Source organism: Callospermophilus lateralis, unplaced genomic scaffold (genome assembly GCF_048772815.1).
Source record: "Callospermophilus lateralis isolate mCalLat2 unplaced genomic scaffold, mCalLat2.hap1 Scaffold_127, whole genome shotgun sequence".
NCBI classification, from domain to species: domain Eukaryota; kingdom Metazoa; phylum Chordata; class Mammalia; order Rodentia; family Sciuridae; genus Callospermophilus; species Callospermophilus lateralis.
This window is the reverse complement of record NW_027512450.1, coordinates 186793-207288: the sequence shown is the minus strand read 5'-3', so window position 1 is coordinate 207288 and position 20496 is coordinate 186793. Positions and strand designations below refer to the sequence as shown.

The window sequence follows — 20496 nt, the reverse complement described above, 5'->3', positions numbered from 1 at the left end:
GATTTACAGGTGGAATGAGCCAAGGCTTAACACAGCATCTGGCACCTGGCAGAGATACTCAACAACTATTTATTGAGTGGACAGATGACAGCTATTTAAAAAGAACACAGTAATACCAAGAGATACTAAAGGGAATTGGGTACAGACCTGCATTGAGGCTCTGTGAATGAGGTAGAATTCCAGTTAGACCTGAGAGCTTGTAGGGGTGGAATTTCAATATGAGTTACATGAGCCTGGGGTACGTTTGATTAAAAAGCTAGGAGTCCAACATGCAGTTATTAAGAAGTTGGACCAGTTGGGCTGGGGATGTGGCTCAAGCGGTAGTGCGCTCGTCTGGCCATGCGGCCAGGGTTCGATCCTCAGCACCACATACAAAAAAAAAAAAAAAGATGTTGTGTCCGCTGATAACTAAAAAATAAATATTAAAACTAACTAACTCTCTCTCTCTCTCTCTCTCTAAAAAAAAGGAAGTTGGACCAGTTGCCTCTAAGGTCTTTCTCAACCCTGAGATTCCATTCACTACTATTTTTTAAGCTTTTGCCTAATTTAAAAAATTTTTTTTTTTAGTTTTTGATGGACCTTTATTATATTTATTTGTATGCAGTGCTGAGAATCAAACCCAGTGCCTCACATGTTAGAAAAGCACTCTACCACTGAGCTACAACCCCAGGCCCTCCATTCACTATTGGTTTATGAATTTGACTGCTGGTTAAGTCTGCCCATTGGCTCAGCATCTCAGTACCTGAGACACATTAAATGACATTTGGGAAGATTTTACCTATAAAGGTGATTGACATCATTTTGTGGTGGAACCTAAAAGGCCAGGGAAATAATTCATGCTTAATTTTGTAAGCCAAGTTTTCCCTAATCCTGAAAGTTTTGGAGCATGAAAATAACAAATCTTAATGGTGCGTGATTCATTTTCAGAACCTTATGGAGTTAAAGACAGTTCAGAAGTCACTAGTGTTCATATATGGATGCAATGTCTTCTGGAAAATGGGAGAACTGATATGTTATTCCTTCTCAAATTAACTGAATTCCCCCTGCTATGAGTTCTCCTACACTCTGTGTGTGCAGATGGCGGGGGGGGGGGTCAGAATCAGTGCTGCTAAGCCCTGCACTGGTGCAGGATAATGCTATAACTATGCTTACAGACCAGAACCTTTAAAAACACAAAATACAGTAATTATGGCTTCATAACACCATACTGGATGGATAAAATAAAACAATTAGTCATCATCTAATTTACTGATAAAATGAGAGTGAGCAACACAAAAGTAGAATGCTGTTGATGCCAGTATTGGGGATTTTTTTGAAAAATTGTTTCTCATCTCCCACTGGATACTGTGCACTATGATGAAGTATTCATAAGTGTCAGTCTAAAATGGATTGCAGTTCTGTACTGTTTCCTGTAAGTATATAGTATAAAGGATCTGGACCATTGACTGCATTTGAAAAAGTTTAATTACCATGTCCAGGAAGCAAGTCAAAACAGGACTTGAGCTATATAAATTCCACTTAGAAGAAAAGGGAAAAAACACAGAATTTATGAGACTATGAACAGTGATTCTCAAGCTAACTTGTACCAGGCCAGACTTTCCTGGAAGGAAAAACACAGATTGTGGGTCCCACCCCCAGAGTTTCTGGTGCTGTTGGTCTGGTTGAAAATTACAGTTTTAGACCATAAGGCCTTTGAAGAATAATATTTTAGTTGTAAATGGTTTACACAAGCTAGTCATAGCTAAACATTTGCTTTTAGGTGAGTTACAGTCTCTGGCCTATTTTTGATTTCTAGTCATCTTTATTCTTGATTTTCTCTCACTTAAGAGATTTTTTTTTTGAACTCACATGTACCTATATCACTCTCTGCTCTATTTCGTACCTTTGGCAACAAATATCCTTGAAAGCCTTCATTATGATAATGCCTCTACTTTGTAGAGAAAAATTGGCAAGCTTTACCTGGGTCTACTTTATCAGTATTTGGGATCTGAGACACTTCTAAGACACCAATGTCCTCAGTCACAGGTTGACTCAAGAGGCTGGGCTCTTCAGGATGGCTCATATTTAAATGATGACTCAGGAGGCGAGGCTCTTCATGAAGATTTCTATTAAGATGATTTGTGTTCTCTTTAGGAAAATCATCTTCATGGGGTGGCTGCATCTCTAGAGGGGAGAAGAATGCATTGAGCCAGCTGGATGACACTATCTACCCCCACTTAAGCCCAATGATCAGCACTCCCCCCCAACACGCAGCTCCAGATACCTCAACACTGCTTTCCATGTCCTGGCATGCGCCCATGAGAATAACTGGGCAAGGATACGGGAGGGTTAATTGTTTTCATCCCATTTAAAGGATGACTGAATTATAGTCATATATAAAAAGAAGTCATCTATATAAAGAAGCCTTTAATCCAAAGTATTTGATAAACAAATACATTTATGATAGAGGCTTCAATAACTTACCTTCCCTTGGCAAACCAACATACACCCAAATGAATAAATGTGCAGAAGATAATTCTGGTCCAGAACAAGAATGTGAAATGTCTATTCTGCTCAGAAATAACAGAAACTCTTTCATCTACAAGTGTGCTGGTCTCACCAAACCAGTATAGACAAAGGAATTCCGTAAGTCTAGCTTGCTAATGTGTCTTTCAAATATGTTCAAAGTAACCTAGGAGCCAAATGGTGAACCTATCTCCTTCCTGAGCTCAGGACATAGACCAATAGGATCCAGAGCAAAGATTATGTCCTTACAGCATCATATTCTACCCTGAACATTCACTTGTACTTTGCATTCTTATCCAAAATATATCTGCTTTGATTAAAGGTACAACTGTTTTCTTCCCCAAATTATCAGGTAAAATTAGCATTCTTGGGAAGTAAATTTTTCCAATGGCTTTATGTCCTTCTGGAATTCTTATCATATACTCTCAGTTGAAATATTTCATTTTGAAAAACAATGGATAGAGATGATCAAATATAAAACCAGGAAACAGAAAGCTTTTATCAGGATATTGGCTCATTGTCAGTTTGATGAATATTTAATTGAAAGGCTTCTATGTGTCAAGCACTACATTATAAGGCTTGTCATCCTGGTTCCATCCTTGATTAATATGAATGCAAGGACCTTAGAACCCAGTGGAGTAAAACCAGAATAAGTGACCTCTCCCCCAAGAGACTGGAAATAGCATGGTATCCACAAAAGATAAATGCTGGCGAGGGAAATTCAGGCAAGCTATCCATTAAGAGTTATTCTAGGGCTAGGGTTGAGTGACAGAGCACTTGCCTAGTGCAGGTGAGGCACTGGGTTCGATCCTCTGCACCACATAAAAATAGATTAAATTCTAAAAAAAAAAAAAGTTATGCTAGTCACTCCACACCCAAATGATCTAGTACAGATATTTTATTATTCAGAAATTATGTTTAATAAAGCCCTTTTATAATTTTAACATAAAATCTGTACTGTTAACAGGTCTACTTTTGTGCATTAGTTTCTCATTTATATCTTTCTCTTTAGCTATTTATAAAATTTCTCTTTGAACATGCTAACCAATCCCAACTGTCCTAAAGGAAAAAAAGAATAAGCAATGTCCTTTCATGCTCTAGCCCCAAAGAATGAATAAAGGATCATATGGGGCTCCTGAGTCAGCCTTCTTTCTCCTTTAGGCACATGGAAACTGAACAGAACTTTACAATAATACACAAAAACACCTGGATGGAATAACTCCTTTTCTCCAGCTCAAGCCGCAGGCAAGTATTTACCTTCAGCTTTAGCCCAGATTTCCTCTAGAGGAGGTGCTGTTATCAATGGAGCAGTTTCCTCCACTGTGGAGTGCTTGTACCTCACAAAATAGATCAAGTATTGGATATCATCAAGCACGGCAGCCTCTTCAAATATGTTACTTTCCTTTATTCCTATGTCTCTAATATCATTCACACGATTATCAAGCATTTGCTCTGCTACGCTCAAAATGTGTGACTCAGAGGCACGGAAGACCTTATCTAGAACTTTTTCCATGTTATAGGGCAGGCTCTCCTGCTGTGCCGACTTCAGCTTTAATGACATTTCCTGCAACATGGCTTCCAGTTCTTGGACATCAAAGTACCTCAGGAAGTGTTGCCAGGACTTTTGTTCTGTAAAGAAGCTGCGGATTATGGGCAAATCTTCCTCCTGATCGCTAAGCTCTGGCTTTAGGGCTATATGTGGACTCTGTGGGAATATATCATCTTCAAGGTCTGCAGAAGCAGGACCCTGGCTTTCTGCGTCCGTGATATGCCCTATGTCCTCAAGGTCCTCTTTTGAGATTTCCTTTCCAGTAGCCTTTTCTGTAGACCCTAAAGTGTTCAGATGTTCCTTAGGGTTGTCTTTTTCAAGATCGTCAGAATCTTTATCCTGAAATACTTCACTTATCCATGAAGTCTGAGTGTTTTCATCATCACTTCCATCAAAGAGTCCCTGGGCTTCCTCATCTGCCAGAGGACTTTCCTCCTTTCCCATTTCCATATCACCTCGTTCCTTGTCCATCATGTCTACCCTTTTGGCTGTGGTTTCACTTTTCTTAAAAATCTCCCAAATTATACTCATTTCTTGTTTGTTTTCTTTGGTTTCTAGATCAGGATTGATAGTCTCTAAAATTGCTTTCTCAAGAACGTGCTGGTTAACATTCTGAATCCCAGAATGTTTTTCTTTTGACTGTTTTGCACTTACAGCATTTTCATCCTCCAGTAGCTCTTCAGGGGGATAATAACCCTCCTCTACTGCTGCTGGCCTTTCAGTATGGAGACCCGGTACTTCTACCTCGTCAGTTTGCTCTGTTTTTTTAATTTCCTGTGTCCCCTGTGTTGCCTTATGCTGAATCAATTCTTCAGCCGAGGACTGCTCTTTACCCTCGTCCTTGGAAAGCCCTATCTTCTCATTTACATGACTAACTGTAACAATCACATCTCTTTCTTGTTGCCAAGAAAGATTTTTTCCGGGATTGAAGACCTCTTCTTGTGGTTCTCTTAACAAACCAATTCCATCTGGAGAGGAGAATCCAGATTGATTTTCAGTTTTCAGAACTAGTCCCTCTTTAATTTCCTGAGGTTGATGCTCCACTGAGTCTATGTGCAGGGTTGGTGTATTTACTGAACCTGGCTCCTCCATTCCATCTTTGGATGCATCATTTTGATTATCTCCCAGGAATGTTGCAATACCCAAGGATTCTGGTGGTTTACTCTGTTCTTGGGTCATCAGACTCCCTACAGCTTTATGTAGAGATTTATTCTCTAAGCTATCTTCCAAAATCTTCTCTCCAGGTGAAGAGAGTTCTTCATTCACTTCTTTTGAGTCTTTTGAGATATGGATAACTGCTTCTTTTAGGTCATTCTCTTTGTTTTCAAAGGCTGATTTTAATGTGTCCTTGCCCTTTTCAACAGCTGGCAATGAGCTGAGCTTATTGCTTTGGGGAGAAGTATATGCAATCATCCCTTCTATCTTCTCATCCTCTAATTCTGAAACATCTTGCATCAGGTGCTTCTTAGGCTCCTGAACATTTGTCTCTTTTCCTTTAATATGAAGTTCGATGTCCACTTTTGGCTCTTCATCATTATCTGTCTTACTGGTTTCCACAAAAAGACCATATTCTGCACTTTCAGGATAAATATAATCTGTTGCTCCTTGTGGTTTCTTCTGTTTTCTATCTGAAACTAAAGCTTCCTCAGCTTCTTTTTCTACTTCTGAATAAGAATTCCCCAAATCCATCATATCTGTTATCTTGTTGCCACCTGTGCCAATAAATAAAGTATCCTCCAAGGTTGTCAGTATATTTTTATCATCATCCTTGATGCCTGGGGGCAGAGTTACCTCAACCTTATCTTCTTCATTTGAATTCTGCTCTTCACCTATTGAATATTTCTCCACTCCAAACTCCACTGGGAATTTCATGCCTTCTTCACTTATAAAGGTTAGTAACGGGAGCTCCCCAAAGCTTTCCTCATTCTCCTCTTCTTCCTTATCAAATGCATAATAATCAGCATCCAATTCCTCATCATCAAAATCATCTTCTAATGAAGTCACCAGTCTGGTCGTCTCATCATCAGATACAAGTGCATCAGCAGTAGAGCCAAATTTGGTTTTCAATTCTAATGTCATTTCTTTTTTCAAAAGTGTATAAGCATCAGTCTTCTGTTCATTTGAGACCTGAGAACTGTTGCTGGTTTTGTTGTTTTCACTTTCTGGCACTTTCAATTCATCTTGTAGTATTTCTTCAAAGGGTTCAAATGAAGTTTGTTCACCCTGAGCATTATCTGTTTGACTATCTGCATGAGGATGGTTCTTCTGAGCCAAAAATTGTTCCTCAAGATCCATAGTGTTTTCTGAGAATGCACTTTCAATTTGCTCTGAGTTTGCTACTACTGGTTTAGGTTCAGGTTCAACGTCCTGGGAGACTTCAGGAAATTGTTCCACTTTTTCTATAGCTTTCTCAGAATCTTCATTTGCAGAATCATACAATTCCAAAAATCCTAGAAGTTCTACATTATAATTATCAAAATCATCTCTTCCACCATCAAAACAGACAAAATCTGTCTCCTGTAAGGAAAAGGAAAACATTAGTGTGTCAATAACAAAGTGTCACAAAAGCAAACTCATCCACGCTCCCAAATTCAGGATTGGTTCTTTGGGGTCAACCAGATTACCCTCCTCCGACCCCCATTGGCTAACTCCATCTATGGCTGAGTAAATCTGTCTTTTTCTAGACTACAGTGTTAGAAAGTCTATTCTTTATTTCTTTCTTTTTTAACATGGGTCATATTCTTTAAAAAGCATAATGAGTAAAAATGTTGACAATTTGGTCTCCAACAGCCTGACTCTTGGGTCTCTCTCAATTTGCTATGAGCATAATTAGGGAAAGGCAAGGTATCACTTATAGGATCCTCCAGCTCTTAATATCTACACCTATGTTTCAGGAATTTAAATCTTAATCATTTGCTCAGGAGAAGCTGGAAGATCCTGCAGCATTGAGAAAGATGAATCAGTTTTAAAGTATCTTACTGAGATACAAGTACATTTGATGGAATAAAGAATGATATTAAGGAGGCTCCTCACATTATTATTACCACAAGAACAAACTGAAAACAAGATTCAACAAGTTATACACCTTCCTCTTCATCAGGGTTTCACAGTCACTAAGATCTCTCTCAGAACTATCTATATATTTATCTAGTCTTCCTTCTTGCCACTAGTAAGCAAATTGACATATAAAAGGAGCCATAGTATAAATGGAAATTTTTCAAAAAATTTCCATCTCCTAATTAAATCTTCTTAATATTCTGTGGGGGTTCTGGGGGTGGGGGAGGCAGTTCAATGTAGTAGGGATGAGTGATTTCCTCTCCCCATCACATGCATTTCTAAGCCATGAGGGATGCATGTAATGGGAAACATAATGAGAAGGCAGAGTTCAAAACAAATGAGTTCTCTGTAATCAGTGAACTGCTGTCACAGCTTAAATCCCAAGAACTAACTCTCTTTATCAACAATGAAGTCCAATAAGCAACAGAAGTGATTTTATGGCCCCTGAGATTATGAAGAAATTTTAGGAACAGCAACAACAAACAGGATGACTTTATCCATTCACCCCATCCAATCTAAGAACTATCCTAGCCTAGCAGCTTGCATATTCTACAGCCACTACAAAGAGCTGCCCAAAGATGTTTTAATGTTGGTGGGCATCAATTACTACACAATTTAAAACTCTAGAAAATAATCAGCTGAAGTGAGAATTCTAGAACACGAAATCCTTTCAGTCACAAAATCAATTTAAGTCAGAGCACAATACAGGAATGCTGTATAAAGGAAGCAGTTGGGGCCTTAAAAGATCTAAGACTGAACATCACCTGAAATGCTCAGGTCCCCTTTTCCAAATCTGTAACATGACTATGATCCCATATATGACTAAGAATAAGAAAAACTTTGTAAGTACATATTTCTAGCCTAGTATAAAAGTTAGAGTTTATTAATTTAACCTAAATATACTTAAAATGTCTAATAACTATCCAATGAGTAGTTTTCAAGTTGGAATACCTCCTTTTGCCTGTAAAATGAAATTATTTACCTCTTAAATTTAATAGCCAAGTACAAATATATTAAATTATTTATTTTTCACATATAAAACAGAAGAGAAAAGCCCTATAGTTGAGTAAACAGCCTTCTACAAGAATATCTGTTTCAATATATTAGAAAACTCTCAGATTATAATATAATCACCCTTGAATGCCTTTCAAAGTTTTTTTTAATAGGTAGTCTGATTTCAAATGAAAATCTGATACACAATGTTATAAACACATTATAAAACTTTCAGAAGCAGTTAACTGAATATAATGGATGGATTTACAAGCCAGTTTACAATTGAGAACAAAAAAAGAAATCCATAACTTACATCTGTTGGAATTTGTAGCTCTTCTTTAGTATATTCATGAACTACCTTGATGAAATCTTTTGGGAAATATCCAAAAATATGGCCAACCTATAGTGCAAAAGAGACAAATATCAAATAAATTCTGTACAAGGAATATAAATAAGAGATTCTCAGAAGTGGCAGGAAATATACACATAATAGATAGGTATATGGTATAACCAAGAAAGAAAGTTGCTATAACAATTACACTGAGATTATTATTCCAAATAAAAATTAAGTACAGAACTGTTAAAACAACATTTCCAACCACTGAAGTTTTCTTTTTTACATTTAGCTTAATTCTCAACACAGAGTATATAAAGTTAAGACTTCTGAAGTAAATAAAAGATCTGCATAGGAGATTATTGTATATTATACGGTTAAAACTATATAAATCAAAGCTGGTTATAAATGCAATTCCAAATAACCTCTAGCAAGAATTTACCTGTACATTTTGTAGCATTGCTCATAAACCAATATTTATGTCTTTCTTAACCAATACACAACATCCATGAAAATTAATAAGTGAAAACAATACAAAAATCTCTAAAATGTATTACCACTATAGCAAATGTATTGATAGTATATGCTTTCCTAGCTTTTTCCAAATCTACTTTTATAAGTACTTGGGGAGAAAATAAAATTACAATATAATGCATACTAAACCACATATCAAGCTTCAGTTTCACCCAAAATAAATCCTCTGCAGAAAAGAACCCCATTTATTTTCAGCACCAACAGCTAAATTATATGAAGTTACATAAAATGTACAAAAGGTATGTAAAGTTCCACTTGAGAAAGACACTCTTATTACTAACTACTGACTAAAAGGAACAGAAGATTCTTGCCAATAATTAAAGGAAAATGAAAGGCAAATCAAACGCCCAAAAAAGAAAATTAAAAAAGGCACCTTATCACTAACTCTAAAATATCCCCATTCATGAATGTTCTTGTTATATCTAGAAACCATCTGAAAGCCAGTATTAGTGGGAGAATACTGCCATGAAGATTAGATAAGACAGAGCAATTAAAAGCTTCATCACTGGCAGATAAAGTCTGAGACTCTAGAAAACCAACAACATTGCAGAATGAAAACTAAAAACTCAAAAGGAGAATCATTTTGAAACCTAAAGAGTTTTTAATTTCCTAAGTATAACATTCATGACATGAGAGGCAAGTTTGAGGGGAAATACACTTTTCCCTTCTGATGAAAATTCTATTAAGGTTAAATTTGGAAAAGGAAATAAAACAGAGATGTATGGAGAAAGGAAACACATTTATCTCTTCTTAATCTGTGTCAATTGAGACCATAGATTATATAAAGCTCCATAATTACACACTGGGTGGTATCCCATTTCTTGTGATATGAAAAAAAAAGAAATGATGCAGAATCACGGAGGCTCATGACTGGAAATAATTTTTAAATACCTAATTTTGCTTCCATACATCATCCCTGCCAAGGTGCTGCTGATTTGATTTGTGGGTGGGAAGCAAAAAACTGCCACAAGAGAACAAATTCTGCATAAGCTACTATCAGAACAAATGTACTTAAGTGCCACTGCCCTGAAAGGAAATATTCAAAAGGAAGATGGATTAGACAGGGGTCCTTTCCTAACTGAATTTTTCACTTTATAGGGAGCTAAGATAAAACACAACCTGACTGAAGGCAAAGAAGACAAATGAATGCCACAGGAGCAATGCAAACAAACACTCATCAGTCGGCAAAGATCCTTTCTGGTCAGGTGCTGAAAGCAGGGCTCCTCAGGAAGACAGGATGAGTGCTGCCACCCAGAATGGCAAGAGTCCTAGGGATGAACATAGTTAACAGGCTACAATGTGACAGGAGAAAATATAAATCAAGCCCATTTATCCAAAAGCTCAAAGAAGGGGAGAAAGATGACTACTGTATGAAAAATGCCACTTAGGTACATGGAAAAACAGTTCCAAGTTTAAAGATTACGAATCCTATTTGGTATACTTGAAAGAAACAATAGATGGTTCTTTATATGGAGTACTGCAACTGAGACTCTGTCTAAATATAAAATTTGTACCTAAAGGCACCAAGTTTCAAGATCATTCCCTAAGAATCAGAAATGGCAACAAAATGAAACTAGTTTTCCCATAGGGATTACTCTTATTTTCTGCTGTGTGGTATTTTATTTAGGGTGAGAACTTTCAGGGATGCAACCTGGAATGTCTCTAAACTGGAACATTCCTAAGTCATCAAAGACCCTTGCTACTATTTTAAGTAAACAATCCACATAACACATTTTTTTAAATAAAAAGGACAATACTCATAAGTCTCTCAATGAGGTCACTCTTAGTGAATCTCCCCATTTAAAATATCAAAGCATGATATAAACAATGTTATGCCTTTCATCAGAAGATCCATACAACTGGCTAAAAGTAGAACCCCTGGGGGAACCTTCAGGCATAGATTATAGGAAAAGCAGGAAATGGATGACCCAGAAGTTGCAAAAAAGAAAAAAAAAAGCACATAATAAACATAATATTCTGCTTTTTTAGAGTAAAAACAGCACAAATGGTTAGGTAAAATACACAAAAAATCAACTTTAAATATGCATGCCTGAGTTACTATCTCAGACTTAATTTACAGGATTAACTCTAATGTCCATGAATCCTTCCCTTTTGAAGCAGCAAAGCTAAGAATTGTCAGGTTTTCACCATGACAACCTTTATGATGTGTAGAGCCTTCTGGAACTTGATGTGAGGTGTAGCAACTACAACCAGTTCAGTTCTGTTTCAGAAAGTCTACTGACTTTCTATGCTGTGCCAGGCCTAAGGCGTGTTAGGAGAACAGGGCCTGGCAGAGAGGTCAGGTTAACTCTACAAAGACCCCAAGAAATCAGTCATTTAAATCTACACTGCTGAAAAACCCATCAAAAGTAAGAATATAACACCTGTCAAACTTTTACTTACACTTCCGGCCCAAAGTTCTGGTGATACCTCTGCCAGTTTATAGTAGACATATACAGGGTCACCTTTTTTAAAATTCACAAAACGACAATCTGGGCCTCTGAAATCTTCAAGAGCTTCACCTCGGTACATTAACACTGTATATGAACATTGAAAAAAGAAAAACAAACATTAGGACTTGATTTTTCACAATCCACATTGACCCATCAGGAAATATGAATCCCACTATGAACAAAAATCAAGTTTTTCCAGTACTCTCTGGAATCACTTTTAATTCACCTGCTCAAAGTATCTAAAATTCTTAGAGATTTTATTGCTATAAAATACAATATTCCCTGCAATTAGACAGGGGAAAGGGAAGCTTCTCTATTTTTCTCTGTGCTGAGAAATAAAAAGCAATGTGGCTACCACCAACCATGGCTGGTTTCAGTGAAACTCTTGGTTCTGGCAGGCCTCAATTTTTTTCTGTTTCATAATCATAAAAAGCTTCATTTTGCAAATATGTAAATCCAAGTGTAGACACGGACAGGCTTTAGTATGGCTTCATGCAGAGGTAATAGGGAAGGAAGAGGGAAGAATATCCAGGAACCCCCAAGGGGTTAATTAACTTGAACTAACTGCTAAAAGACATTACCTTTAAGTGGCTGCAAGTGCTACCATGCAGCCGTAAACACTGTCAATTTCATTTGAGGCAGAGTTGCTGTCTCTGTGTTCAGGATCTGGGTAAATTACCAGGAAATGTATTTTCTCTGAGCAAATATTGTTGACTATATCCAACATTAAGATTGTTTCAAAACATCCTCATTCGTATTTTTTTTAAATAAACAAAATCAAAAGTAGGTATCCTATCTGACAAGGAACAAGTTTAACCATGAGAAAAGGTCAGGCAATACCTTCATGCTTAAAATGCAGGATTAGAATCACAATTGATCTAGAAACTGGTAGAAGCAACATTTTTCTTTTGGTTGACCAAATACACAGTTTCTGATTTAAGATGAAATGGACAATAGATGTATGTAAAAAGCACAAAGAAGAAATGGAAATAACACTTTTTCTAAAAGCCAATTAGCAGTAAAATACACAAGAATGTGTGTTTTATAAAAATATATGTCAGAGGAACAAACACAGATTTGGAGAGGGTAACTTGTTTTTTTGAAGCTAAAATAGGACTATTTTCAAAACTTTCAGCATCCTAATTCATATATAATTAAGAGGCCAAGTTGAAGGTGAGAGACACTTTAAGGTGGGGAATTCTCATCACAAGTGGAAATGGCAATGTTTCTCTTGTTCCCCCTTAGGTCATAGAGGATTTACAAATCAGTAATATATTAGCTGACAACATAAGGCATACTATGGAGCACCTATTTAGTTCTTTTTTTTTTTTTGAGCACTTATTTGGAAGGCACACAAGGACACCTCACATACACACCTCACTACTTCCTACAACACAACACAGACCCACCTGTTGTGTTTGGTCACATCTGTTTGGACACAGGCCATTTCTCAAGTTATGTTACCCCACTGAACCTTACCAACACCGTATCTTAGTACTGAGGAAGCATCAGTGATGAGATTGTCCAGGTAGCCCACGTGGGATAGCGCTTGATAGCAAAGAATAGCAAACATTCTACCATGCTGGAAGCCTGATTTTGTTCACCCAAAACTGAAAGGAAATATCATGGCAGCTGTTTTGCTTTTCTGAGTGTTTATTTACTCCAGTCTTAGGGTTACCTCTAGGAACTGCTTAACATATATTGGAGACATCGTTTTTCTTTATTGGAGTGGAACAAACAATTCAAATTATAAAATTTGCTTTTGGTAACACCAATTTAGGTATAAAGAGCTCAATGGTAAACTTCTTGGCCTTTTTAGCATGAATATTTTAAAATATGTACTGCTTACAATTTATGGACAACACGGTCATCAAGTTACAAGGTTACTAGAAACCAAGCGGGAGGCCATAAGAAGTATTCTGGGCCAGTAAATATATAGAGGAAAGAGGTTCCAACAACACTAGCGACTGAGTCTAAAACTGAATTGGCTTATAAAAATCTTGGAGTATTTATTATTGTTATTGCAACAAACCTCTTCAACTGAATCTGAATGGCTACATCCTCCCCACCACCCACCTCCAATCCAGGACTGGGAAGCAATTCTGTCCGCTTCCTGCACACAAGAGGCTGCAGTTCCCAGGTGGCCGGTACAGATCCTTAGCCTCTTTCAAAACAAAAGATTACTGGCTCACCTGCTACCCTACCTCAAATACGAAGGGAGGCTTCTATGCACAGAAATGACAGGATTGAAGCAGAGTCGGGGCCGAGACCTTGGAACACATTGCGTGCCTGGACTCGGTGCTCTTCCCAAGCCTAAACTCTAGTCCCTGTTAAAAGGCAAAACCAGCCCAATCCCCAGTGCAGCAAAAGGACGAAGGGGCCAGTGAGCCTTTCCCAAGGAGCCCCACCATCAATCTGCCACTGGGATTAGGGCCACCGAGCCCTGGAGAGCATCTGACCTGATACTGCACCTGCCCAGGTCCCTGTGGCGGGGGCAGAAAAGTGCTCTGCTACAGCGTGGGGAGCTCCGGGTACGTGGCACGCAACCCCATCACCCACTGAGATCCTAGGCGAATCCTGGAAGGGAATAAACTGAGAGCTGTCCCTGGGGAATCCTATTTCCCAACCCCCACCTCAGTCAATAGAGAAAAATAAAACGCTGGCAACAAGTGGGAGTCGAAGCCCCCCCCCCCCAGCGGGCTGGCTGGGGCGCCGGCAGAGCCGGAGGGGACACACGCAGGGTCCCGAGGCTCTTGTCACTCCTGTGCCCCACCCGTCGTCCTGCGACCCCCTAGCCCAGCCCGCGGGGCTGGGGACCGGGGGATCAGAGCCCCATGCAGCCCAGAAGAGCCACAGTGGAGACCCGGGCCGCCCGCCCGCCTACTCACTGCTGCATTCGTTGTCTGCACAGAGTTTGTGCTTCCAGAAGCGTTGGCTGGTGCTGGGGGCCGGTTGGCCCAGCACTCGCCAGGTCGGACAGAGCACGAACAGCCAGAAGAGAAGCCCCAGCGCCGCAGCCATGTTGTGGTCACCTCGGGGAGCCGGTGACACAGTGGAGTAGGCTGCGGCGGGCGTCGGCGGGTGGCATCAGAGATGGGGCTCAGGGGGCAGGTGGGTAGCGAGGCGCAGAGGGGCGGCGCCCGGGAAGGCTTAAGCCTTTCCCGGATAACACGTCAGCAGGGATATATTGGGGTCGATGCACTGGCTCTACTGGGGAACGCAGGGAGCCAGAGCTCCCCGTCCTTCTCTAGTGGAGACCTGCTCCTCAACTGAAGACCTTCTCCTCTAGTTGCTGCCATGGCAACTAGGACTCTCTTTCCTGTCCAATCACCTGCCTTTGCTTCGGTGACCTCACAAGTGACCCTCCGCATGATTCCATTCCTCACCCACCCATCCCCCGCCACTCCGCCAACTGGTCCTTTCTGGCTTTCCCCAATGTCTCATTTCTGGTCCATCCTGAACTAGCCTACTCCACTTCACCATCACTCCCATCCCCCATTCCTGGTCTGGTACCTCCTTTTCTGAACTACCAAATCCCACCCATGACTTGTCACAGCTAGTCTATGGTTCCAAGCTCCCTCCCCTTCAAACTCCTAGAGGTTCCTTGAAGCCCCACCCCAAGATCCCTCTGATTAGGAAAGGGGAAAGTGGGAAAGTGAATGGAACTGTGATTGAGGGTTTAAACTGGAGACTGTGACCTGCTTTTTTTAAGGCGGGGACAAGTGAGGGCAGAGAGATGGACAGTAGTCTTTGGGCTAAGATCTTGAGATTCTTATCTTTATCCATAAGGGAAGAAATCATTTAATTCAACAGCATATTTTTAACTTTCATTTTGTGCTACCATTCATGCCAGACGCTGGACAAAGCCCTAGCATGGTGTGGGAGTGGATGAAAATCAAAAGACAAGATATCTGGGCCTGGTCCGAAAAAGTCCACAACTTAGTGGGAACCAACTGTCAAAACCGATTGTCAGAGAAGAAAGCTATTAGCTAACATTTCTTGAACACTTTCTTTATGTCCAGTTGTTATTCTGAAGGTTTTATACATATCAATTCATTTAATCTTCATAACAACAGTACCTTACAGTAGTAGTAGGTCCTATTCCAGTCCTTATTTTAGAGTAAATTGAGGCAGTCACACATCCAGTGAGCAATGGAGCTAAGTTTCAAACCCAAGGAGTAGACTCCTTTTCATCACAACCCATCAACTAACAAGCAAATGTTGTACTTTCTGACAAGAGGAGCAAAATCTGATTTAAATCATAATATAGCTGAATTACTGATATGTACAGTTAAGGGGGGGAAAGGCACAAGCTAGCCAGCCCAAGGAAGACTGTCTGCAATGCTCCCATCCTTGGTGGAGCCATTCTCATTTGTCTGTGACCAAGGGCTTGTTACTATAGTCTCTGCTAAAGTTATTCATCAACCTCCAACAATGAACCCATCAGTTGTTTCCCCAAATTAACTGAATCTTTAAAACTTAGAGAAAAGAATGTAGTCCACCATGTTCATAATGTTAAATAAAGAAAACAATGGAAAAAAAGTGTGCACAAACATTTGTCTACAGGGGCCATGAGAGGTCCCCATTGGTCCAGTGTACTTCTGCGCTTTCTGGAGAACCAGTGGATCATAGAGAGAAACTGTCTGAGTCATTCTTAATTTCTTTTCTACCATGTATTTATTATGTTATAAAATGTATCTAGTAGGCATCTCTAACAACATGTTGAAAACTGAATTCATTTTTCTCTCAAAATCTGCTCCTTTCAGTCTTCCCTATCTCAGAAATAAGAATGACAATTTAATTCCCATTATCCAGGTGCTCAAAGCCCAAAACTTACAAACCAACTTTGATCTCTTTTCTCTCACATTCCAACTCCAGTCCATTAGACAATATTATGTCTTTATTTTTTATAATTTTATTGAGATATAGTTGACCTACAATAAATTGCAAATGTTTAAGGTGTAAAATTTGATAAGTTTTGACATGAATATACCCATGAGACTATCACCAAAATCAAAAGAGTCTTTCATCCTTCTTTGTAAGCCCTCCCCTCTCCTTTTCTGGCTGTCTCCAAACATCTCCTGTCATTATAGATTGTTTTGAATTTTTTAGAATTTGATATAAATTATACAGCATTTTATTTATTTATTTTTCTGACTTCCTTCTTTCCAAGTAAGCATTTGAAACAGGCCCAGAATCTGACCACTCCTCTGCATCTGCTAAGCCAATATACAGGCCAAACCCACATCATAAGTCACCTGAATGATTTCCATAGCCTTCTTCTGTCCTTGCTTCTGCCCTCATTTTCCCACAATATCTATTGTCCTGATGGCAACTAGAGTGATATTTTTAAATATAAATTTGATTGTGTCTCTCTGTTCAAAATCTTCCTATAGCTTCCCATTTCCAAATAAAAGGCAATGACTTTAGCCAGGCCTGGTCGTACTCATCTGTAATCCCAGAAGCTCAGGAGGCTGTCAGGAGGATCCTGAGTTCGAAGCCAGCCTCAGAAATGTAGTGAGTCCCTAAGCAACTCAGTGAGACCCTATCTCTAAATAAAATATTTTAGAAAGGACTGTGGGTGTTGCTCAGTGTTTAAGTGCCCCTGGGGGTTCAATCTCTGGTATCATGAAAAAAAAGGAAAAAAAGCCATGACTTTATTATGTACTGCCCTGCCTTATTATGGACTGCTCTTAATCAAGGTGACTCCCCTCATCCTTTTCTCCCCATTTCCTAACATTCTTCTTTTGCTCTGTTAGTTCCATTTAAATTCACCAAGCCCACCCCTGCTTCAGAGCATTTACACTTGCAACTTTGCCTCAACCTTAACTCCCCAAATCATCTGACTAGCTAACTACCCCCTCACTTTATCATGTCTTTGTAACAGTGGCATTTCATGTGATAAACGCCTTCCCTGGCCACCCTACACAAAATAGAGCCTCTTGCCATGACTATCAAGCCCATCACCCTGCCTTTCTTTCTCTTCAGACTTGCCTTACCACTTTAGACTTCTCTTACTACTTGCCTTACATTTGTTTATCTACTTGACTGCTCCAACCCAACCTCAAACACAATTTCCAACACGAGCAGGAAATTAGTTGTTTTGTTCACTACTGTTACATCAGTGACTAGGGAAATGCCTAGAATGTATGAGAGAGTTAACAAATGATTTGTTGGATAAACTCATGGTTCCAATGATATTATAAATATACCACACTATTAACCTAAACACATATATTAACTATTAAGCCCCCATATATAAACAGTACTGAGAGGAAATAAGCTATGGGAACAAGGCATTTAAGGTCCACCTCTCAGCAGCATGCATCCTCAACTCCAGGAATGTACCCCTGAATGTTTGTGTTGAATAAAAACATAGTTGTTGTGGAGAGTAGTTGTTTGGTTACATGATACTGGAATATTTAAGCAGATCTTTAAAAACTAGTTTTAATTTTTTTCTTATTTTTCTTATTATAGAATATGGTATGTTGTAGAATTTTTCATATTATAGAATAGAGATTAATGATAATTCATTGATGGAAAAATCAAAATAGCAAAATGATCTAATTGCATATTATCTTCTTGATAGTTACTTTGACTCATAATCAGATATAATTTTATATGCATAGTTAGTGCTTCCAGTTACTGAAGTACTAGCTGCTTAGTTTGTAGAGTTTTCAATATTTTGATTTATCAGTATTATTTTTTAAACTTATTGCCTTAAAGACATATTAACTAGTCTGATGGATAATGAGAAGAAAATTTCTCAACTGGCCACAATAAGGTAGTGGTAGTTCTTTCTTCCAGGATACATACAATTAGTGGATGAATCAGCATTCACTTTTACTCATAGCATTTAAATATGTGGCACTGATGTTTAATATAAGGTTATGTTAAAAACCTTCAGAAAAGTAACAGGATAGAATGTGGTGGTGATTGTTGGCATGGAGATAAATAATCTCAAGTGCATTATTCTTTAATACCTCAAAGGGAATTCTTACGGGTAAGGGTTGAGTAATTGTTAAAGGTAAATGTACCCAGTTTGGGTGGAGGGGACATAAAATTCTAAGTATGAAGGGTTCCTAATGTCAGAGTACAATCTAAATGAGACAAGAAAAACATATCTGAAACAAATAATTGGCAGCATAATAACATATACCATTGGAAACTTGTGAAGGCACTTGCCTAGGAGCATTCAGAAAGCCTAACACTGCCGTTACCAGGAAGAACCTCATCTATTGTAGATGGTGTGCCAGAGAATAGTGTTAAACATTATGGAGGACTAAATCTCTCCAAGAGGGGCAACAGATTTACCCTCGCATATGAAACATTGGAAAAAAGTGGACAAAATACAAACAACAACAGTTCTCAGATATTAGATAGTAAGCAGCATAAGAGTGACCTCTAAGATAAAGTTAAGCATGAGAGATGAGTGCTAGGATTATCCCAATTTATTCCCTGGAAAGAATTTTTCAGGCCACATTCAGAGAAGGGAAACTCAAATAGAAAATCTCCTGAGTTGAAGAGATGGATTTTAAAAGTCTGAAGAGACCGATGCAGGTAGAAGTCACAGATCAGAGTAAAGGAGAGAGTAGAAAACTGCAGAGACATCTATGGAGGGTTCCCCTGAAGTCTGTGGTTAAGTAACAATGGGCACACATGTAAGGCCAGAGAAAGAATCTTCAGAAAGGAACAGGATGGAAAGTGGTGGTGATTGTTGGCATGGAGATCAATTTTTGTAATCACCAGCCGGAATGGAAAATCTATAATAAAAGGGCATCAAGTAACATAGTCAGTAAAAGGCAAAAAATAGCCCAAAATTGAAGGTAACTCCTGTCTAGCAGAATCTTAAAAAGATAAAAATGTTTCCAAGATAGTTCAGAAAAAAGATGTACACAGCTCAAGAATATTTAAAAGAATACAATATATGTTTCCAAGATAGTTCAGCAAAAAGCTGTACACAGCTCAAGAATATTTAAAAGAATACAAAATATCCAATACTCAACAAGGTAAATTCACAATGTTTGGAATCCAATAAAAATGTATGAGGCATGCAAAGAGGTAGGAAAATATAACCCATGTTGAAAAGAAAATTAATAGAAATGATCATTAATTACACTGTGATAGAGTTATTATACAAGGACATTAATACAGTTGTATACCATATGTTCAAGATGCTATGGAAAAGCATAAGCATGTGAAGGAGAAAAAAGAAGATATAAAAGTGATCTAATTCAAACTCAGATAAAACAATGGCTAAGGTGAAAATTACACTGAATGCGATTAACAGCAAATTCTACAATGAAGAAGTCAATATCAGCAAACTGAATATGCAGTGATAAAGACTCTCCCAAATGAAACATGGAGAAAGAGACTGAACTGAACAGAGCATCAGTATGCACAGCTTCAACCACTCCAATATATGTGTTATGGTAGTTCCTAAAAGAGGTGACAAAAACACATTTGAAGAAATAATAAATAAAAATGTTCCATATCTGATGAACACTCAGATTCAAAAAGCTGAATGAACAAGAAAAATGATAAAGATGACACAAATATACACTAAATGCTTAAAACCAGTGCTAAGAAAAAAATCGACAAGCATCTACAGAAAACAGATACCATTATCTATAAAGGAGTGACAGTAAAATGTCAAAATTCATTCAAGAACCATGCAAACCAGAAAACAGTACATCAATATTTTCAAGTTCTGAAAGAAAAAAAACACTGACATCCTAGAATTGCATTCCAAATAAAAATATATTTCAAAATGATGTAGTCTTTAATGCAAAAGAATTAAGTTAAACCCTACCCCACATAAAAATTACCTCAAAATGGACAACACATATATATGTAAGAACCAAAACCAAATGTAAGAAAGCATAAGTAAATCTTGGAGTAGACAATGACTTTGTAGTTAAGACACCAAAGGCCCAAGCACCTAAAGAAAAAATAATAAAGTAATAAACTTCATCAAATTTAAAACTTTTAAAGGCTACCATCGAAGAAAGTGAAAATACAATCATAGAAGAAAATATTTACAATTCATGTAGTTAGAATATAACTACCTA

General features: G+C 38.3%; 1 protein-coding gene across 1 annotated transcript in view; it reads right to left on the bottom strand.

Moving 5' to 3' along the window:
• The window catches only part of LOC143387293 (transport and Golgi organization protein 1 homolog), a 46556-nt gene extending 32110 nt beyond the window's left edge, over positions 1-14446 (bottom strand). The window contains exons 1-5 of the mRNA XM_076841817.1: positions 14314-14446; positions 11376-11509; positions 8418-8504; positions 3763-6571; positions 1960-2163 (exon numbers count right to left, since the gene is read on the bottom strand). Of these exons, the coding sequence (XP_076697932.1) occupies positions 1960-2163; positions 3763-6571; positions 8418-8504; positions 11376-11509; positions 14314-14446 (3367 nt within the window). The remainder of the gene's footprint in view (positions 1-1959; positions 2164-3762; positions 6572-8417; positions 8505-11375; positions 11510-14313) is intronic.
• Between the last annotated feature and the right edge of the window lie 6050 nt (positions 14447-20496).